The sequence below is a fragment of the Drosophila kikkawai genome, chromosome 2R (genome assembly GCF_030179895.1).
Source record: "Drosophila kikkawai strain 14028-0561.14 chromosome 2R, DkikHiC1v2, whole genome shotgun sequence".
Classification (NCBI taxonomy): domain Eukaryota; kingdom Metazoa; phylum Arthropoda; class Insecta; order Diptera; family Drosophilidae; genus Drosophila; species Drosophila kikkawai.
Window position 1 is genome coordinate 15,340,875 of NC_091729.1, and position 18,081 is coordinate 15,358,955.

General features: G+C 47.3%; 5 protein-coding genes and 4 non-coding genes across 12 annotated transcripts; 3 read left to right on the forward strand and 6 right to left on the reverse strand.

Annotated features, from left to right (window-relative positions):
* The first annotated feature begins 13 nt into the window (after positions 1-13).
* LOC108082431 (fatty-acid amide hydrolase 2-A) lies at positions 14-5,016 on the forward strand. Its single transcript, XM_017177801.3, has 5 exons — positions 14-123; positions 2,897-3,181; positions 3,240-3,459; positions 3,517-4,091; positions 4,147-5,016. The coding sequence occupies exons 2-5, from the start codon at positions 2,999-3,001 to the stop codon at positions 4,744-4,746; spliced, it is 1,578 nt and encodes a 525-aa protein (XP_017033290.1). The 5' UTR covers positions 14-123; positions 2,897-2,998; the 3' UTR covers positions 4,747-5,016.
* A 60-nt stretch (positions 5,017-5,076) lies between these two features.
* On the reverse strand, positions 5,077-6,939 carry Den1 (Deneddylase 1). 2 transcript variants are annotated; one of them, XM_017177803.2, is made up of 2 exons: positions 6,763-6,939; positions 5,077-6,109 (listed from the first exon to the last, which is right to left on the reverse strand). In XM_017177803.2, exon 2 carries the CDS (start codon positions 6,016-6,018, stop codon positions 5,371-5,373), a length of 648 nt encoding a protein of 215 aa, XP_017033292.1. In that variant the 5' UTR covers positions 6,019-6,109; positions 6,763-6,939; the 3' UTR covers positions 5,077-5,370. The 2 variants fall into 2 exon arrangements, with proteins under 2 accessions (XP_017033292.1, XP_017033291.1); XM_017177802.3 differs by lacking the exon at positions 6,763-6,939 and adding an exon at positions 6,206-6,424.
* Positions 6,940-7,146: 207 nt separating this feature from the next.
* On the reverse strand, positions 7,147-7,782 carry LOC108082390 (uncharacterized). Its single transcript, XM_017177735.3, has 2 exons — positions 7,438-7,782; positions 7,147-7,377 (listed from the first exon to the last, which is right to left on the reverse strand). The coding sequence occupies exons 1-2, from the start codon at positions 7,717-7,719 to the stop codon at positions 7,171-7,173; spliced, it is 489 nt and encodes a 162-aa protein (XP_017033224.1). The 5' UTR covers positions 7,720-7,782; the 3' UTR covers positions 7,147-7,170.
* Positions 7,783-7,874: 92 nt separating this feature from the next.
* Positions 7,875-7,946, reverse strand: TRNAH-GUG (transfer RNA histidin (anticodon GUG)). Its single transcript has one exon. It is a non-coding gene; the product is annotated as a tRNA-His (tRNA).
* A 287-nt stretch (positions 7,947-8,233) lies between these two features.
* On the reverse strand, positions 8,234-8,305 carry TRNAH-GUG (transfer RNA histidin (anticodon GUG)). The gene has a single exon. It is a non-coding gene; the product is annotated as a tRNA-His (tRNA).
* A 240-nt stretch (positions 8,306-8,545) lies between these two features.
* LOC108082350 (uncharacterized) lies at positions 8,546-9,481 on the reverse strand. Its single transcript, XM_017177686.3, has one exon. It carries the CDS (start codon positions 9,432-9,434, stop codon positions 8,721-8,723), a length of 714 nt encoding a protein of 237 aa, XP_017033175.1. The 5' UTR covers positions 9,435-9,481; the 3' UTR covers positions 8,546-8,720.
* A 235-nt stretch (positions 9,482-9,716) lies between these two features.
* TRNAH-GUG (transfer RNA histidin (anticodon GUG)) lies at positions 9,717-9,788 on the forward strand. Its single transcript has one exon. It is a non-coding gene; the product is annotated as a tRNA-His (tRNA).
* A 490-nt stretch (positions 9,789-10,278) lies between these two features.
* Positions 10,279-10,350, forward strand: TRNAH-GUG (transfer RNA histidin (anticodon GUG)). Its single transcript has one exon. It is a non-coding gene; the product is annotated as a tRNA-His (tRNA).
* Positions 10,351-10,477: 127 nt separating this feature from the next.
* On the reverse strand, positions 10,478-18,067 carry garz (Sec7 domain-containing protein garz). Of its 3 annotated transcripts, none has more exons than XM_070283912.1 (11): positions 17,934-18,067; positions 17,510-17,863; positions 17,250-17,448; positions 16,199-17,193; positions 15,152-16,138; positions 14,876-15,084; positions 14,596-14,822; positions 13,308-14,538; positions 12,193-13,244; positions 11,573-11,811; positions 10,478-11,518 (listed from the first exon to the last, which is right to left on the reverse strand). In XM_070283912.1, exons 2-11 carry the CDS (start codon positions 17,609-17,611, stop codon positions 10,847-10,849), a joined length of 5,913 nt encoding a protein of 1,970 aa, XP_070140013.1. In that variant the 5' UTR covers positions 17,612-17,863; positions 17,934-18,067; the 3' UTR covers positions 10,478-10,846. The 3 variants fall into 3 exon arrangements, 2 of the variants coding, with proteins under 2 accessions (XP_070140013.1, XP_017033421.1); XR_011444463.1 differs by lacking the exon at positions 17,934-18,067 and adding an exon at positions 12,089-12,131 and having other exon boundaries at positions 11,381-11,518; positions 17,510-17,905; XM_017177932.3 differs by lacking the exons at positions 10,478-11,518; positions 11,573-11,811; positions 17,934-18,067 and adding an exon at positions 11,827-12,131 and having other exon boundaries at positions 17,510-17,905.
* Positions 18,068-18,081: the final 14 nt, after the last annotated feature.

An 18,081-nucleotide genomic window follows, 5' to 3' on the forward strand; every position in this document is an offset into this window, starting at 1 on the left:
GAATAGAAAGAACAGCCGGCGGGCACACTGCGCTTATGGATTTTGTAGAAACACCTGGTCACACCGCACTCGAAAGACGGACAAAGTATTTTAAACCATCTGATCGACAACATCGTTCCAGCGGTAAATTGTGATTTTGTTTTTGTTTTTCTGCCGTTCTCGAGTGCGGTGTGTATATCTGTTTATCTTGGACATTTGTGCAATTTCACAGCAGCGCTGCGAGGCGTAATTGCGTGTTTTAAGTGCACACCCACACGTACGCGCGAAGTAGTAACCGCTAATCTGTGGCCGACCGGTTTTCCGTAGAAGCTGAACAAAGTGCAGTTTTAGCATTGTCCTTATGCAATGGAAACGAACAATTCCTGTGCTCGGTGTCGCATCAGTTATGAGATTTTAAATGACATACCAGAGCTTCATTGTCTTGGGCCTCTTTTATTTTCGCGCGCGCCCAAGCACACAGACACTCACACACACACACATGCACAGCAAGTGCAAAATGACACTTGATGAATTAGTAATCCAAACAAAGCATATGCTAGAAATGGCGAGTTATCCAGAAATGATGTCACTGGCACACGCCCCGGGCATTGCCCCCCGCCCACCTCCTGGCATCGCCGCCGGTCGTGGCTTTTGCTTTTCCACCTCATTTGTGTATATCACACATACTGATGCAGCACGGGTTCTAGTTGGAAATCAATAGATACACGCAGCCCCTTGATTTCTAATTAGAAATGGCATGCAATTAAGTGAGATTGTTGTTTTCAATTTCTAGGGGTCCAATTGGAAGCAACAGATCTCGTAAATTACAAGGGAATATATTTTTGTTGTGCAAAAATTGCCAAAAAGTGAGACAAGTATTTATGGCTAATCTTATCGGATTGTCCACTTAAAGCGCTGATTACGCCTCGATTATCGTTTCGCATCACTGCCGCCTATTGACCTTTAACCGAGTCTAGTGATGGGGGGGATTTACAGCTGAAACTGGAAGGTGATACAGGTCTCAAGTTCATCAAGATTCTATTTGTGGATTTTTATTAATCTTAAAGTAAAAGCTAAACCAAGCTTTATCTATGTTATGATTTTATACTTTTAAATTTGTAGAAAAAAAAAATATGTTTGTATTAGTTTGTTTTCATTGCCAAAAGCTACGATAATTTCCTTTCTATTCTTTCTTATTTTAAATAAAATTAAAGTAAATTAAATATTTTGATTTCCTAATTAAAATCAATGTATTTTTGGCATAGTTATGATATTTTTAAAATTTCAGGATAATCAGACTTATGCTTCCCCAAGATAGCTTCCGTTCTTCTTTGAAATGGCATGAAATTAGGACTTGTACCTTGTAGCTTTCCAAATTTTGTATCCCCTTAAAAGTCAAAATCACATTTATATTCCCCCCCTGAGTTAAATACAGCTCCTGCTCAGTTTTTAAGTTTGTAAAATTGATTATAATGCACTCTTCGCATTCGAATGTCTGGCAATTCAATTAGCGGCCTGGAGACGAGCTCTGATATGTTGCGAAACGCAGCCACTCACTGAGGCAACATGTTGCGATAAGAGCCCCACTAGGAATTCAAACAAAGCGATAAGCAATTATTAGAACTTTGAATTGTTGCTAATCAAGTACAGAGCAGCACTCGGATTGTGCCATAATGGTTAAGTTATTGCCTTTTTTTTATCGTCAACAGCGGGCGTTATAAACAAAAAAGCCAGCCGAGACCTGTGACTCACTCCCAGACTCTTATCATTATTCCCTATTACTTTTTGAGAGAACAATAAATATAGTTGGGGAAGAGGTGTAAGCTTCGATGTCGATAGTAGTGGGCTTATGACCTCGGCCTTTGGTTGGGGCTCGTCCAAGTTCATGGAGGTTCACGCTCACTCTCATCAGACTCTTTGTGTCAGAATCTTTCCCCTATTTAAGCAGCGAATTAGCTGTCTCAACAACACGCTCTGTCGATAAGATAACACAAAATCAAGTTCCAGCGAACATATGGCCCTAGAACATTAGATTGTAGATCCAATATTTGATATAAACCAAACCTCTGTCTGAATCTATTGCCGACTTGAAAGTTTCCGCTGTTTGTTTTTGCATAGAGCGAAAATTGTTTACAATTTAAACACTAGAGTCGTTTGTTTAAACAATATATATTCAAAGAGAGCGAGCAGGCAAAAGTTTTCATTAGATTCTTTTTAAGAGAGTAAAAGATACGTTTCTCCCCTTTTCTTAATTTAATTATCAACGCCGCAGTTGTTATTTTGTAACATTTTACTGCGTTTTTAAGCTTTTTGTTTATTTTTGAAAATTTTTACCAATTTACTGAATGAATTACTGGCTGTTTTGTTTGAGTTTTCCCTATTTTTCAGCGTGTTTAATAATGTTATGAGTCATCAACTGCCACAGGTGTGGACATGGCCTATCTGGGACACCCCAATTAAGTGGCGGAGCTATTAAGTTATATCTCGACCCAGACACGAGCAAATCGATTTCCTTTGCCTCGAATGACAGGCACGCTACCCCTACATATAATACCCTACAATAACCTTCACTTACGCTAGATTCACAGATTATTTTAGGTTTATGTAGTAGAAAGTATTTCCTAATGGGAAAATTTCATATTTCCTTTGAGGAACCCATTAATTCATAAAGTTAATAGCTATATAAACCGACTATAAAATCAAGAACATACACTTTTTGCTGGCCATTAAGTATAGCTGCTTCGACCTATATATATTATCCACACAAAGCTCTGGAAATATTTATAATTTTCTCGCTGATAAACCTGTTGAAATTGCAAAAGCAACGCCATTTATTTATGCCTTTTAAAAGTGTATATATAGATTTTGTATGTACATACTTTACGATAATAATAATAATTTAATATGCATTTTCCAGAGCACCAACTCATGGGACAGACCACAAGGCAGCACTGACACTCAGCCACACACAATTCCCCTTGTGATTCCCCAGTAGCAACATTCCTATAGCCCCTGCAAAATGGCACAGAGCGTTCCGCTGACCCAGGCCATTGGTGGCTACGTTTTTGGAATTCTCCAGACCTTCATTCGCTTCATTTTCCGGCTGATCTATGGCCCCAAGGGCGAGAGAGTTCCTCCGATCACAGACCCCATTCTGCTGGAGTCTGCCTCTTCGCTGGCCAGAAAGATTCGCAGCCAGGAGGTGAGTTGAGGTAGTTATTTTTGTTATATTTTATTACATTTTTCCATTTCCTTTCTAGTTGAGCAGCGTCCAGGTGCTGGAATCTTTCATAAGACGCGTCAAGGATGTGAATCCCATACTGAACTGCGTGGTGGATGAGCGCTATGACCAGGCTCTCAAGGAGGCCGCTGAGGCCGATGCCTTGATTAAATCGGGAAAATACACCGTGGAGGAGTTGGCCCAACAAAAACCCTTCCTGGGAGTGCCCATCACCACCAAGGATTGCATTTCCGTCAAGGGTAAGTATTACGATTCAGCTACTGGAAATTATATTAACTTTAAACTTCTCTCCCTAGGCATGCTTCACACTGCCGGCCTGTACGAACGTCGGGATGTGCGCGGTGCACAGGATGCCGATGCCATGGCCCTGATGCGTAAGGCCGGAGCCATTCCTTTTGCTCTCACCAACGTTTCGGAGGTGTGCATGTGGTGGGAGAGCAACAATACGGTTCACGGACGCACTAGGAATGCCTACGACACAAATCGCATTGTGGGCGGCTCTAGCGGCGGCGAGGGGTGCATCCAGTCGGCGGCTGCATCTCCGTTTGGTCTGGGCTCCGATATTGGCGGCTCGATTCGCATGCCGGCCTTCTTCAATGGCATCTTTGGTCACAAGCCCAGCAAGCTGGTGGTGTCCAATGTGGGCCAGTTCCCGGCACCATTCAGTGCTGAGCAGAATACATTCCTCGGCCTGGGACCCATGTCGCGCTTTGCCGAGGATCTGCGTCCCATGCTAAAGATTATGGCTGGCGAGAAGGCGGCCGTACTCAATCTGGACAAGGATGTGGACCTCAGCAAGCTGAAGTTCTTCTACCAGGAGTCTGATGGCGGGGGCCGCTTGATCTCCGCTGTGGACCCTGACCTCCGGCAGGTATGGTTTATCGAATATTCTATATGACCAGAAACTATAGACTATTATCCTTCAGGCCATGAAGCGGGTGGCTCAGCATCTGAGCGAGAAGTTTGGCAGCCAGAAGGTGGAGCGTATCCAGCTGCCTCAGTTCCGTCAGTCGGCGGCCATTTGGTTTGCCAATATGCGGGATGACAGTGGGCATGGCTTTGCCTACCAGCTGGGTAACCTGGAACGCGACATCAACACTTACCTGGAGCTCTTCAAGTGGCTGTTTGGCGCCTCCAAGCACACGTTCATCGGCCTGTCGACAGCGATTATGGACAGTACCCAGTGCAAGCATGGATCTCCCAAGTACGATCATCTGGTGCGCAAGAGGAACGAACTGAGGACGGAGCTGCAGCGATTGCTGGGCAATAACGGGGTGCTCATCTACCCCACGCATCCCACAGTGGCGCCTTATCACAACGAACCCATCACGCGTCCCATTAACTTTGCCTACACCGGCATTGTGAACGTGCTGGGATTCCCGGCCACCGCTGTGCCGCTGGGCAAGCTGGGCAGCGAGGGTCTGCCATTGGGAGTTCAGGTGATAGCCAACTTTAACGAAGATCGGCTGTGCCTGGCCGTGGCCGAGGAGCTAGAGAGAGCCTTCGGGGGCTGGGCCAGGCCCTAGGTTCAAGCATATGTAGCGTAGCTAGTTGTTAGATAGTGGTCAGGGAATCTCCTCCTCCTCCACTCCCCCTGCAAAAAAAACCCACCCACCCAAAGCGTGAACAGCGATTAAAGGTATTCCTTGTATGTACTCCAGTGCCTCGTTGTAATATCAATTTTTGATGTGGATTAATATCTATTTTGTATGTGTTTTTAATCGTAAAATAATCAAAGATCCAAGCGGATCCCTTTCCGTTGTGCATTTATAATAAATAATTGCAACCCAAGACAATTGTGTTTACTTTTGCAGCCTGAATCCGGTGACGGCGCCACAAACAAGGGGGAATATGAGTCGGTTGTAAACAAATCTTTATTTGCAAGACCAAACTTAGTTATGTGGAGGCACCGCCTCCATGGGGTGCCATTGTTTTCTATTCTGTATGTGTGTGTGTTTGTGCCTGGCACAGCCCTCCAAGTAAACATCCTTACTTGGCGAGCAAAACTAAACAAATTAAAATTAGCAATATCAAGGATATCATATTCACATGTCTCCAGGTGTCTTCGCCTCTTCCAAAGAGCGCGCGTGGTGTTACATTCCGTAATTTGGTCTCTTAATACTAGTCTGGCTCGATGCAGGGAGAAGCTTCTATCCCTTGCCGCCCAGTGAGAGGATCAGTTTCAGCAGCTCGGTGCGCTTGGCCTTTACGGCGTCAATATGCAGCGGCGGCAGCCCATCAATCATCTCGTACCTGTTCAGGTAGTCGGCAATGTGGTCGGTCATACAGATGACATGGATGCCGCAGTCGTAGCCATTTGCCTGCTGCAGGCAGCGCATGGGCCGGAACTTGGCCTGACGCTGGCCCAGCAGCTCCTTGATCTTGTTCATCAGCTCCACGGAATTGCTCGTGTTGTTGTTCCCGTACGAATCAAAGTGATAGAAGGTCTTCTCTGGACGCGAGAAGACCAGCAGCGACCAGTGGGTGCCGCCGGCCTCGGTGCTCTCATTGTCGTTCAGCGCAAAGAAGATGAACGGCTTGTTAGTGGCCTTGCTCTGGCCAAGCAGGAGCTCCAGCTCCTGGTCGTCCATGTACTTCATGCACTGTGTCACCTCCGGGGCAATGAAGTGCAAGTCATTGTTGGTCTTGTACTTCACGTGCGACAGATACTCGTAGTAGAAGCTCAGGATCTGGTCATTCAACCAGTGGGGACCGTGCAGCAGCTGCACGTCCGACATCCGCAGGCAGGAGTCGTGGAAGCTCAGCGAGATGGGGTCCGCCTTCGAGCTGCTGTTCATCTTGGAGTGCTGATAGGTGCCGTTAAACCTGGAACGCCGCGAGACCGCTGTCGCGTTCGGATTCTGGTTCTGGTTCTGGCGTGTATGTTGCCTGCGAATGAAAATAGAAGGGTGGGATTATTAGTTATTACACAAAATCATGTAAAATAGGCGCGGCGACAAGTGTAACCCGGTGTGGAGCTGTCACCTCAGAATTTTCCTGTCTTGGGGAAGCATTTTCCAAGCCCTTGCGGTGGCACAACTCCGCGCTGCAAAGAACTGTTCTATTGAAGCAAAAAAAAAACTCGACGTTTCCAAGTAAACCCGACACGAATGAAGTTTCGCTTTCGTTTTGTCGCTCGCCGGCCGGCGTTGATGTCAGTGTGGATGTTACTGTTGTTGTAATTGTTAATGTCGATGTATTTGTTGTTGCGCTGCCATGCTGCATCAAATGTCAGAATTGGGCATGCCACACGTTTTAAATAAGATGTAAAGTAGATCTTAGGAATTTCTCTTTCTTTTTCTATATAATTATTATATTTAAAATATGTTTTTTTTTAACATTAAACTTGAACCTATTTTAAGTTGAGTTTTAACTAATTAAGTAATTGGACATGCCACACAGACCGTTTTAGGGGAAAAAAAAACACTTGACGCCGTTATTTTGGTACGAAGCACGGGATCACAACAAAACGCAAAAGTAGCGGTTGGGGTGGAAAGAGATGGAGTGTGGGACGTGAGGCGGAGAAGGGGAGGGCAACTCACCAGAAAATCTTGGTGCTGCTGGATTTTTCGCCGTTTTAATTTGTTTTTTCGGGCGCTCCTCGGGTACTACCATTTAATTGGCTTTCTTGAGGCAATAAATTAAATTATTTTAATTACACAACACTTAATTATGACCTTTTTCCTATCAAGTTATATTCTTTGACGCTGCCTTTCAGCTCGGTGCTGCCAGACTTTTTCGACATATAGTCTGGCAACGACTTGAGCTTTTTATTTTTTAAAATATTCATTTATTTATTATTATTTATTTAAGTAATTTTTATATAATGATTATAGCCAATATGCTAATAATCATAGAATGCCAGAGTAAGGATAATTATTAAATCACAAGTTCACTGGTAACTAGTGACCAAGGGGGCAATGAAGTAATCAATCACAAACTTAATTAATTTATTTACAACTGGGCTTAAAATTTTCTGGACAAACTGGTTTGACAAACTCGTCCTTCTGATTGTTGTCGTTTAATTTTGGTGTTGGACAATCTGAATTATTTTCTGAGGAGTTTTCGGAGGATTCCGGAAAGTTCATAGCCCCATCGGCATTGGTCCAGATACCTTCCCTCATCTCTTCGTTGACCGCTTTAAGTTGCCTGTTTATCTAAAAATTATTTTTATTTTTATTTTTAAATTAGTAATTCCAAAACATTATTAAAGAAACCTTTTCAATCAATTCCTTGTCGTTTTCGGAACTAAATAGATCCGCTACAAATTGATGGATATTCGATGCCTTGGCATTGATTGCTTCCATGGTAATGACCCGGATTATGGCACGTATCTCCGGGTGGCGCTGTAGATATGTCCAATCGTCCTTACGAATGTTTCTCGAAACCGTTGCAATGGTTGCATAGAATTTGGATATCTCGGCTTTATACCTGTTTTCATGGTTGCCAGTAGGGTTATCTTTTGTGTCTGGGTCTACACTATTTTCTTGATAATCCATTTTGAACTGTTCTTGACTAAGCAAGTTATAAGAAAATATTTGCTACAAACGTATTTGACTTTGAGCTCCACGAGATCTAGATTTATAATTAATTAAAAAATAAAATATTGAAAAAAAAAGAAACCCCGACTCCGTGACAATGTTTGTTTCAACATTGCCGTGACCAGGATTCGAACCTGGGTTACCACGGCCACAACGTGGGGTCCTAACCACTAGACGATCACGGCTATGTCGGGTGTTGGAGCACTGGATCCAAAAATCCGCCTGGCCCGCCTTACTTGCGGTCAGCAAAAATTAAGAAAACCATGAAAAGAGATTGCTTTTGCACATTCACTTTTTGCTCTAGCAGCATAGACGTATTTTAATATAAAGATTTAGTAATTTTAAGGGTTTTAAAAAATGTTACCAATACAATTCGTGTATAATTAAAAAAAAATAAAATTAATTACATAAAAACAAATAAAAACAAGTAATAAAAAAAAGCCCAACTCCGTGACAATGTGTATTTCAACATTGCCGTGACCAGGATTCGAACCTGGGTTACCACGGCCACAACGTGGGGTCCTAACCACTAGACGATCACGGCTACGCCGGGCTGTTGAAATAGGCCGGCCAAATGACTGTTTTCACAAGCGCGCACACAATCACAACAAAGCAAAGTTCGCGCATACTCCCTTCACAAAGCAAATAAACAACAAGTGTTGATTTATTTATTACTTAAATATTTTATTTTCTATCTTGCCCGATTAATGCAATGCTTACAATAGTCACAAGCATTTGCTCTTATTATCACTTATTTTATATGAATAATAAAGTCAATTGTGGATATTTAGACAGATAATACCGTTTTCTATATTTAATAAGACATAATATTATTCAAATTAGTTACAATCTTCATAGTAGTAAAACGTAATCATATTTCAACACTTACTTACTTACTTATACTTTTTATATTAAAATCCCAAGTTCTTAAGTAGTGTATCTTATGGATTAAATCAGCGTTAGGATTGAGGCTGTCGTGCCTTAACAATACCTTTGCCAGACACTTTTGATGCGGTTGCAGTAGAGGGGGCAGCAGCACCGGCCAAGGTGCTTGAAGCTGCCTTTGAGGGACTGGCGTTTCCCCTTCGCTGTTTTATGCGCTCCCGGAACTGGAAGCAAAGTGTCTCCAGTGGTGTGTTGAGGGCGAAATTCATATCTGGGAGCTGGTATGTAGCCAGCAGGAAATTGCATCGTACCCGTTCCCTGGCGATCCGCTTAATCAGCTCCTGAATCTCATCGTTGGCCAGGAGTTTGGCAATAGACGCCTTCATTGTCTCCTTTTTAAGCGCAGCGTCCTTCTCCAGTTTGGGATGCTTGGCAGGCGGCGCCTCTGAACCCTCTTCCCCCGGAATCGTCTCGAATTGGAGGTCAGTGGGACTCATTCGTTTGGCCTGGAGCTGGCTTTTTCTGGACCTGTGGCGACCGCTCTTGCCATCAGTCGAGGAGGAGGGTGAGGTAGAGTCGCTCAAAAGCGAGGGTTTCCCGCTGGTCGCCGAATCCGGTTCCTTAGCGGTCTTTGTTGTTTTAGGGGTGTGTTCGTTTGCAGCTTTGGCTGAACTCGATGTCGGTGGTGTGGCGCAGCGCTTCGGATCCATTGTATCCATTGTATCGCCAACTTCACTCGGCGAATCCTCGTCAGAATCTGCTATTTCAATCGAGTTGAAATTTTCCATTTTTATGTTTTTTTACCTCGATTAGGAACAGCTGTTGAAGCGCGCAGTCCCAGCAACGGAGGAGTGTTGGATAACACCCAATTATATGTGGCGCCCTCTGGGCATATTTTATACAAATTTGAGTTATGGATTTGTTACTGCCCAAACATATTTTTTAAAAGTATATTTTTTTTAATATTAACATTTGAAACAAATAATGATTTTTATTTACTCATTACATCACTCTTCAACCATGGGGCTTAGATTTGGTTTCTGGCCGGCCAAGTTCAACAGCCCGGCGTAGCCGTGATCGTCTAGTGGTTAGGACCCCACGTTGTGGCCGTGGTAACCCAGGTTCGAATCCTGGTCACGGCAATGTTGAAATACACATTGTCACGGAGTTGGGCTTATTTTTTATTTTATCATTTTTTATATTAATAAATTTTCTACTAAAGCAATTTTACCAAACTTTAAGTAATGAAAACCATAATGAAAGCCTGTGTATTCACATAGGAGGGGAACAAACTTCTTGGTTCGACTTAAAAAGAGAAAGGCACTCAAACGTCGAACTAATATAGAGAAAGGAATTTGCAGTTTTACCTATAATTAATTAACATTTATTTACTATTTATCAGATTGAATTTTTAGTATATAAAAACAAACATAAACATTTAGTCAACCAAAGTAATTGTTTTTTTTAAAGGTGATTTGGTATATGTTAATTGCTGTAATAAATAAAAAATATCTTTTATTACAATCTTATCTATTTTTAGCACGCAGAGATTGTTGCTGTGAATTCACACACTGGTTTTTGAGTGTATCTCAAAGCAGTCATTTGGCCAGCGGCAAACAACAACCTGACGTAGCCGTGATCGTCTAGTGGTTAGGACCCCACGTTGTGGCCGTGGTAACCCAGGTTCGAATCCTGGTCACGGCAATGTTGAAACAAACATTGTCACGGAGTCGGGTTTACTTTTTTATTTTTTTAATTTTATATAATACACACGAATTTATTTCATTGCCTTCCCCCATTATTTGCATAAATAAATTCCAACTTTTGTGTGTAATTTTTTGTTATATATATTTTTAATTTTGATTATTTACAGTTTGCCTCTTCGCATAACATACAGAAGTTGTAATTATTTAGATATTATAAATTAAACTATTTGCATTACTAAAGCTTATAAAGGTGTCTGCTCGGAGTTACATCTGGATCTCTTACTTAACGTTGTTCTTCGGATAGCATAATAAACACGCGCCCGGGCGGAATGTGTTTCCACTTTCTGTGAGGGGGGCAGAGGCATAAATAACAAGAAACAAAATTGACACAATTTTATATTATTAACTACGAAGCTCTAGCCCTTCACTACAAACACAAGACACAAAATAAAACGCCCCAAGTGGCTTTAAATGTTATTTTTTCACTCCTTCTCTCATTGCTGGCCGTAGAGCAGCTCCGATCCGGGCGGTATGCTGCTGGGGTCCACATTTACATTAAAATAGTTGGCTGGCGAAGCCACGGCAGGAAAGCTCTGCTGCGGCGGCTGCTGCTGCTGTTGTTGCTGCTGCTGCTGCAGGGTCAGGTTGTAGGGATTCTGCACGTATTCCTGGTAGATATCAGCTGCTGGCCCGGCTCCTCCACCTGCTGCTGCTGCCGCTGCTGGTGTCTCGTAGACGGGGGCAAAGCTGTGCACAATGGCTGCCTGCGGCATCTTAGGTAGAGATGGGTAAGCATTTCCAGCCAGCAGATGACTGATTGGCACATTGATGGCAGGATCGCTGGCTTGCTGTTGCTGCTGCTCCTGCTGCAGTTGCTGTTGTTGTAGTTGCTGCTGCTGCGCTTGATACTGCTGATAGTACTGTTGGTATAGCAACTGCTGCTGCTGCTGCTGCTCCAACTGCTCTGCAGTGGGCTCCGCGGCCACGGGCAGCTCTATGGCGTAGCTATTATACGTATTGTTGGTGGTCACAATGTTCGTCTGATGCACAATGGGTACGATGGGCTGCTCGGCCTCTGTGGGCGAGGCTGCTACGGCAGCAGCAGTTGCCTCATTAACCAGATCCGGCAGCAGTGTGCTGGGCTGCTGGGGAGGCACCACCAGCGGCTGTCAAAGCGAAAGTTTAGTAAATATATAACCCAGGTCCTGGTTTTATCTCACCTGAGCAAATACAAAACTGGGTGCCTGCTGCAGAGCCTCAGCCATGGGAGGCTGCAGTATGATACTCCGCCTAGGCGATTCCATGGGCGACATCAAGGTGGGTGTGGCGGAGCTTACCACCAGCTCGCTGGGTAAAGCCTGCGGTTGACTGGGAATTATGGCCACCGCTGGCACCTGCTGCTGCTGCTGTGGATGGGGAGCGACAGTTGCTGGGTTCGTTAGGGTCTGGGCACGCTTGCCTGAAAGATGGAGGATACACGGCTATCATAACTATTTAATTTTTATACAAATATATAAAGGCACAAATGCAAGTCAAAAAGTAAGGGGAGAAGTCAGTTCTTCTTGCCCAGCCCCTTGAGCAGCTTGGATCTGATCCTGGCCCAGGTTTTCTTGCGCTGCTTCACCGGCTCAATGAGGGTTTCGCTTTTGCTCGTGCCCCGGGGTGAAGGCTTCGGACCCCGACCGTAAAGCGGCAAGGTCAACGTGTAGTCCCCTGCAGCCAGGGACTTGGCATACCTAATCTGCGTGGAGTCCAGCGAAATCGCTGGCCAAATCAGATCTGCTGGCAGGGTCAGGAGATTAAGCGGATTCTACAACGACCGCCGACTCGCCGTACGCACCTTCATCGCGGAACAGCTCCTCCTTGAGATTGGGCAGGAATTCTCCGATGCGCCGCCAGGTGAGCTCCCATAGTGCCTGCTGCAGGCTGCCATCCTGGTTGTGGAACACGCGCACCGAGTGCATCACCAGCAGCATGTTCTTCAAAATCTCCTGCATTTGCTCCGACAGCGTGTCCGATCCCACCTTCATGAAGCGTTCGATGTAGTCTAAAATGTCCAGCCACAGCTCGTTGAAGGCATTGCCCAGTTCGATGAGCGTTGTCAGGTGCTGCAGGAACACCTTGGACATGATGGTGGCCGTGCGAATGCGCGACTCCTCCAGCAGGGATGCATCCAGCTGCCCTGCGGCACTGCTCTCCGGCAGGAGTTCGTTCAGCAGAGGAAATAGCACCTGGTGGAAGCAGGAGCACCATTCCGTTCCCGATAGCGTCTGCAGATCGTGCACCAGCAGTGCCCGCTGCTGCAGGCACGAGATGGCATGGGTGCGCACCTCTCGCCGCCGATCCATGGCCAGCCTAGCAATGCCCTGCAGCAATGGGCACCAACCTGGTGACCACAGAGCCGCCGATTGCGGCACAGTGCATCCCTCCTCCGCCCACCAACGGAAGATCTGGGCCGTGCGGGTATACAGCGTGTACATGAGGTCCAGCAATTGAATGGACAACTGCTCATAGCGCTGGGCCAGGTCCTCCTGCTCGGCGGCATTGCCTTGCGCCAGATTGTCGGCCGGATCGCCGGTTAGCAGCGTTAGATTGCTGCTCGACGCGGAAGATGCCAGGCCGGGCTTGCGCTTCTTCGAGCTCTTCTGCTTGGCAGCGGCCTCCAGCTTCCGCCGTTGGCGAATACCACCATCCCGGCAGGCCTCCACAAAGATGCGAATGCAGCGAACGCAGGCCTCGAAGTTGTAGGGCGTTATGTGGGCCACGCTCCGCACAATGAAGGCCAGCGAGTCCCAGCACTTGAATAAGGCAAAGGGAGCATGGTCCAGCAGTTGGCAGCTAAAGACGAGCGTACTGACCGGAGGAGAACTGGAGCTGGGCGGCGACTGGGGTCTGGAAGGTAAAATATTTAAATTTTTAAAGGTATTTTCTCTTTTTCAAGGCTCAGCCACTCACCTAGAGGCCGTGGTCAGTTCGCTGTCCTTGTTGTTGACCAAAATCCAGTTCTCAGCACTGGGACTAGAGGCTGCCGGGCCGGCAGAAGTTTTGTTTAGCTCCGAGTCAGATGTGTAACCACGCTCTGGCGGCGTGGATCCTTCCTCCTCGCCACTGAGGGCTCCATCTGATTTGGCACCGCCGTTCAGCGGCAGAGGCAACTGGGCATCATCGTAGCTGGGCGGCACAGCACCTGCTCCCACGCACTCCAGGAGATTGAAAATGATCTGCCAGTCCTGTTCGGAGTGTATATTCTGGGCCGAGGTCTTGAGCAGCTCGTAAATGCCAATGGAAATCTGTTTCGAGATGCGCAGGAGCAGCGCCGGCTTTAGCATCAGCAGCATCTTAAGGGACTGCAGGACAATGGGGCACAGCTCCTCGTTTCGCATTAAGTAGATGGCCAGCTTGAGCACCGCCACGATGCAGCGATTAAGCAGATAGTCGTAACCACACGAGGCACTGCCCATGAGGAGGAGATACATCTGGTCTCGTACCGCAGGCCACAGGGGAATCATGCGATCCCTATTGTGCACCACAATCTTCACCAGAAACTCCATCCAGAAAACCGTTTGATCTTCGGCATAGGGGAGGCCAATGGATTTGTGGCCCTGCGGGGCCTTGAGCAGACTCAGCACGCACTTGAGCAGCTCCTGCAGGGACTCTAATTGCACAAACTTGGACTCCTGGAGCATCTGATCCAGCTGACATTCTTTGATGCACTTGCGCCCGTGCTTGATGAAGTCCTGCTCCTCATAGGTGGGCTCCCGCTGACCCTCCGAGCTGATGAGTGAGTAAAGGCTGGAGAACAGACCCGATTCCTGCTTCTCGCGCGGCTTTTCCAAGATCAACAAAGCCTTGCCGTTGGCCTCACAAAAGTCCTCGACCTCGATGAGGGATTTGGGCAGCAACTTCAGGCGGAACAACTGCAGATAGAGGTCCAAAATGTGCTTCCAGCTCTCCCTTAGACAGTCACCATAGTCGTGAACCAGCAGGAAGACAGTCCTCATGGCCGCCTGGGCCTTGCCATTGAGACCAAAGTTCACCGCCTGTTGGATTTCATTGTTTGCTGGCGCCGGCTCATGCTGTTCCACGCTGCTCAGCAGTGTTGTGAACTTGCACAAAGTCAAAACGAGGGCATCAAAGTCCGTGTGGAGATTATAGTGTGCCGATATGGCGGCAGATTTGCTGAATCCTGTCAAGAATCCAGATGGTTATAGGTGATGAAACTACAAACTCTATTTTTACTCACCCGCCAGTGTCTTCTGATAGCCCGTCTCGGTGCTCTTGTCAAACATAAAGCTAAGGGCGCTTAGGGAGGCGCCCCACACAATGTTGAAGATCTCCACATCATAAGAGGCATCATGGACATAGTGGAAGTGGCCATCATGAGTGCCGCCACGACGAAGCAGAACCTTCCACAAATAGTTCTCGCGCACCAGGCCAGTTTGCTCGGCTGGCATTACGATCTCTTCATTTCTGGAAAGCATTATTAGCCAGCTTTACAACTCACAACCTTCAGTTAAGCTCACTTGATGGCATTGAAGACCTGGGCCAGCATCTCCTGATCAAAGTCCTCGCCGCCATTCAGGCCGCGCAAGTTCTTGGTAAAGTCCTCCAGGGTCATGGGAATGTTCAAACGCTTGGCATTGGAGTTGTGCTGATCCATATTCAGCATAATGATGGCATAGGCCAGACGGAAGGCAGCGTCCACGTTGGCGAAGGGCTCTTGGTTTTGAGTCTTTCATTAAAAAGATTAAAGGATTAATATATATTATATATATAAAAAAGATTATAGAAATACTTACATGCCAATGATCAGAGAAGTGCTCCAGCACCAAAAAGATCAGTGGAGCCTCGCCGGGCAACCGGAAGGTCTCCAAATAAAGACGCAGCGCCTGGTCCACTCTTAGACCCGTAAAGTCAAAGGAGTCCACAAAGTTGATCAGGATCTTCGAGTCGACGTTCTTCTTTTTCGAGATATATTCGCCAATCATCTTCTTGTCCAGGCCGGGATTCTCGCGCAGGAACAGGGCCACCTGCATGGGATCTAGCTCGGCATTCAGGATTCCATGCTCCTGCAGATACTGGATGCCCTTGTCCGGTCTTTGATTGAAGCGTTCGGTGCCCTGGGACAGTAACCGCTTCTTCTGCTTGACACTGGCCAGCTGCTCGGTGGTGATGCCCACTCTATCGCTGCCGGATTGCAGCCGCAATCGCTGGGAGCTGCTGTTTATAAAGCTGGCAATGTTCTCTACACGATCTTCCGGAGCTGAGCCCACACCATTACCCGAATCGATGACAATACCCTCCAGTCCGCTGTTGTGCCGGGAATGGCGACTGCCCCTAGAGGCTGGTGCAGCCTCTGGCAGGGATTCCTTGTTGTTGCTGCTGCTTTTGGCCGCCGCACAGTTCCGCTCGATGCTGTCAATCACACTGATCAGCGTGTCCATCGAGATGATGTGGGTGCTGTACACGGCATTGGTGGCGGAGAGCGTGTACTTGCTCAGCAGATTGGTGAGGCTCTCGAACATGTCGGTGCAGTAAAGGTCGCAGTCGTAGTTTATGTAGAGCTCGGTCACGAAGCCGGGAATCCGCCACAGCTGCAGGAGGTTGTCCAGGGCCAGTTCGCGCATTTCGTAGGGTGTTTTGGGATTGTCGCTGGCAATGATCTCGCTTAGCTTCTTGAGGTAACCCTCCAGCTGGAACTTGAGATGTCCCCGCAGCGATTCAAAGAGCAGGAAGCAAAGCTGAAGATCGGCAGCAAAGATACTAAGCCGTTCAGAGCTAAGAAGCTGTTTGAAAAAATCACTAATTATAATTTTATTTTAATTAAAATCAATATGCTTCCTTACCGATATCAGATTCCTGCACAAATCATCCTTGACCAGCTCTAGCAGGCCCTCGTATTTGCCTATATTATCGGCAGCCACCTCAAAGGCCACCGTCAGCAGGCTCAGACCCGTGTGCATCATGCTGTCCGAGTTCTGCTTGTCCAACGGATTGCACAGAATGATGAGGAAGCGGAAAAGCTCTTGGATAAAGGGCAGGCCATAGGGCGACAGGGAGGCAGCATCCGGCTCGGCGGATTGCTGGGTGAAGCGTACGCCCACCGAGTTGATGTACTCGCTGCTGTTGGCCTCCGTCAAAGTGCTGCCGCCCTCAACACCTTCTCCTCCCTCCAGAGGCTCCGAATCGGCGGCCTCCACTTGTATGGCAGGTGCTTCTGAGGCAGCGGTGGTGGTTTCCTCTGCTCCCGATCCCGCAGTTGTCGTTGGCGTCTGCGTGATCTTGCCCTGCATGTCCAAAATATTGCCCGCAGGACTGGCGGGCGTGGTGGCCAGTATGGGTGCCTTCAGGTGGCCGGGCACAGCCAAGTTGGCCGATTGCGGCGTCTGAGGAGGTTCCTCTGTAGAGGATTTTCTTGGTGGAGCCGAAGCCGGTGCTGGTGCCACGGCCTTTCGCTTATGCTTCTCCTGGGCCGCTCCACTGGCCGCATCTCCTATGGTGAATCTCTTTTGCAAAACTGTGTCACTGCGCTCCTCCGCAAACTGGGGCAGGCGCATGAAGAACAGCAGCACCATGTCCTTGAGGGACTGCTCCGCCGAGCGACGAAGCAGTTCGCTTAGCCGCGGCTCAAAGCAGATCTTGAAGCAGCTGAGCATCACCTCGCACATGGACTCATTGCTGACTGCTGCTCCCTCGGGACTGCGGATGAGCGTGTGCAGCACCTCAATGACACGCATGAAGGTGACACTGTCCGAGGACTGGTCGGTGCCCATGAAGCGAGCATGAGTCACGGCATCGGCAATGCGCTCCACAATGTCCGCCAGATTCGGCGATGTGGGATCTGTGGGTAAACATGAAATGATTAATGGAAAAGCTAAGGACAGCTTGTGAACCCACCAATTAATCCGTATGACAAGAATTTATTAACCGAGGCCAGGGCCAGACTAGTTAGCGGACCCGTGGTGTCCGCCGTTCGTATCACCTCCAGGAAGGGGGCGAGAAAAACCTGTGGCTCAATCAGACGCAGGTCCTCGATGCGATTCAGCTCCTGCTTGAGGTCAATAAACAGCTTCAGCAGCGAGTCTTTCTCGTCGTCCTGGAAAATGGGGTCAGGTATTAGCTTCCACTTCCCATGGGGCATATGAGGCACTAGTTACCACGTAGGCGGTGGCATTCCAGCGCGTTCCACGTCGCATGGCCGTCATCAGGGTGGCCATCTCGCCCCGCACCACATAGATGCCATTGCCTGGCAGCGACATGGTGTCCCCGGGTCTTGCTTCAGAGCTCTCCAAAGGCTAGCGCAGAAATTTTGCAAGTTGTTGGGCAGCAGCTCCTCCTCCTCTTCTCCGCCCTCCACAGAGACCTTCGCATATGTTTTTGCACTCCCCACAAGCCCACACACTCGCACACGCAGCTCTGTTGGCTCGAACGGAAACGGGGCGCGCTCTAGTTACGCATGTCTTGATAATCGCAGTTAAACGAATCTGTTAAAGCTCCTAATTTTTCTAATTCTGGTGACGTTTACGTGTCGTGTATGTTCCTGGTTAGAGACGGGAGCTGGTCGATAGTACCGATATTTACGTTATCGTTTCGATAATTTCGATCCCAGTGCGGGTACCACCTCTAGTTCTGCGACTTGTCACCAATGTTGCCAACTCTTCACGGCAAAAATAGCTAAAAACCGCCAGAAAATTTAGATTACAGCTTAAAAATAACGCTAGAGTTGTTA

Excerpts from the sequence above, each read along its gene's own strand:
- LOC108082431 (XM_017177801.3), top strand. The coding sequence starts at position 2,999 with ATGGCACAGAGCGTTCCGCTGACCCAGGCCATTGGTGGCTACGTTTTT. Across the intron at positions 3,460-3,516 it reads GGATTGCATTTCCGTCAAGG|GCATGCTTCACACTGCCGGC; the intron begins GTAAGTATTACG and ends TTCTCTCCCTAG. Across the intron at positions 4,092-4,146 it reads TGGACCCTGACCTCCGGCAG|GCCATGAAGCGGGTGGCTCA; the intron begins GTATGGTTTATC and ends ATTATCCTTCAG.
- Den1 (XM_017177802.3), bottom strand. The coding sequence starts at position 6,234 with ATGCTTCCCCAAGACAGGAAAATTCTGAG. Across the intron at positions 6,110-6,205 it reads CAAGACAGGAAAATTCTGAG|GCAACATACACGCCAGAACC; the intron begins GTGACAGCTCCA and ends TTTCATTCGCAG.
- LOC108082390 (XM_017177735.3), bottom strand. The coding sequence starts at position 7,719 with ATGGATTATCAAGAAAATAGTGTAGACCCAGACACAAAAGATAACCCT. Across the intron at positions 7,378-7,437 it reads ACAAGGAATTGATTGAAAAG|ATAAACAGGCAACTTAAAGC; the intron begins GTTTCTTTAATA and ends AATAATTTTTAG.
- LOC108082350 (XM_017177686.3), bottom strand. The coding sequence starts at position 9,434 with ATGGAAAATTTCAACTCGATTGAAATAGCAGATTCTGACGAGGATTCG.
- garz (XM_070283912.1), bottom strand. The coding sequence starts at position 17,611 with ATGTCGCTGCCAGGCAATGGCATCTATGTGGTGCGGGGCGAGATGGCC. Across the intron at positions 17,194-17,249 it reads CTTGTCATACGGATTAATTG|ATCCCACATCGCCGAATCTG; the intron begins GTGGGTTCACAA and ends GTTTACCCACAG. Across the intron at positions 14,823-14,875 it reads CAGGTCTTCAATGCCATCAA|AAATGAAGAGATCGTAATGC; the intron begins GTGAGCTTAACT and ends AATGCTTTCCAG.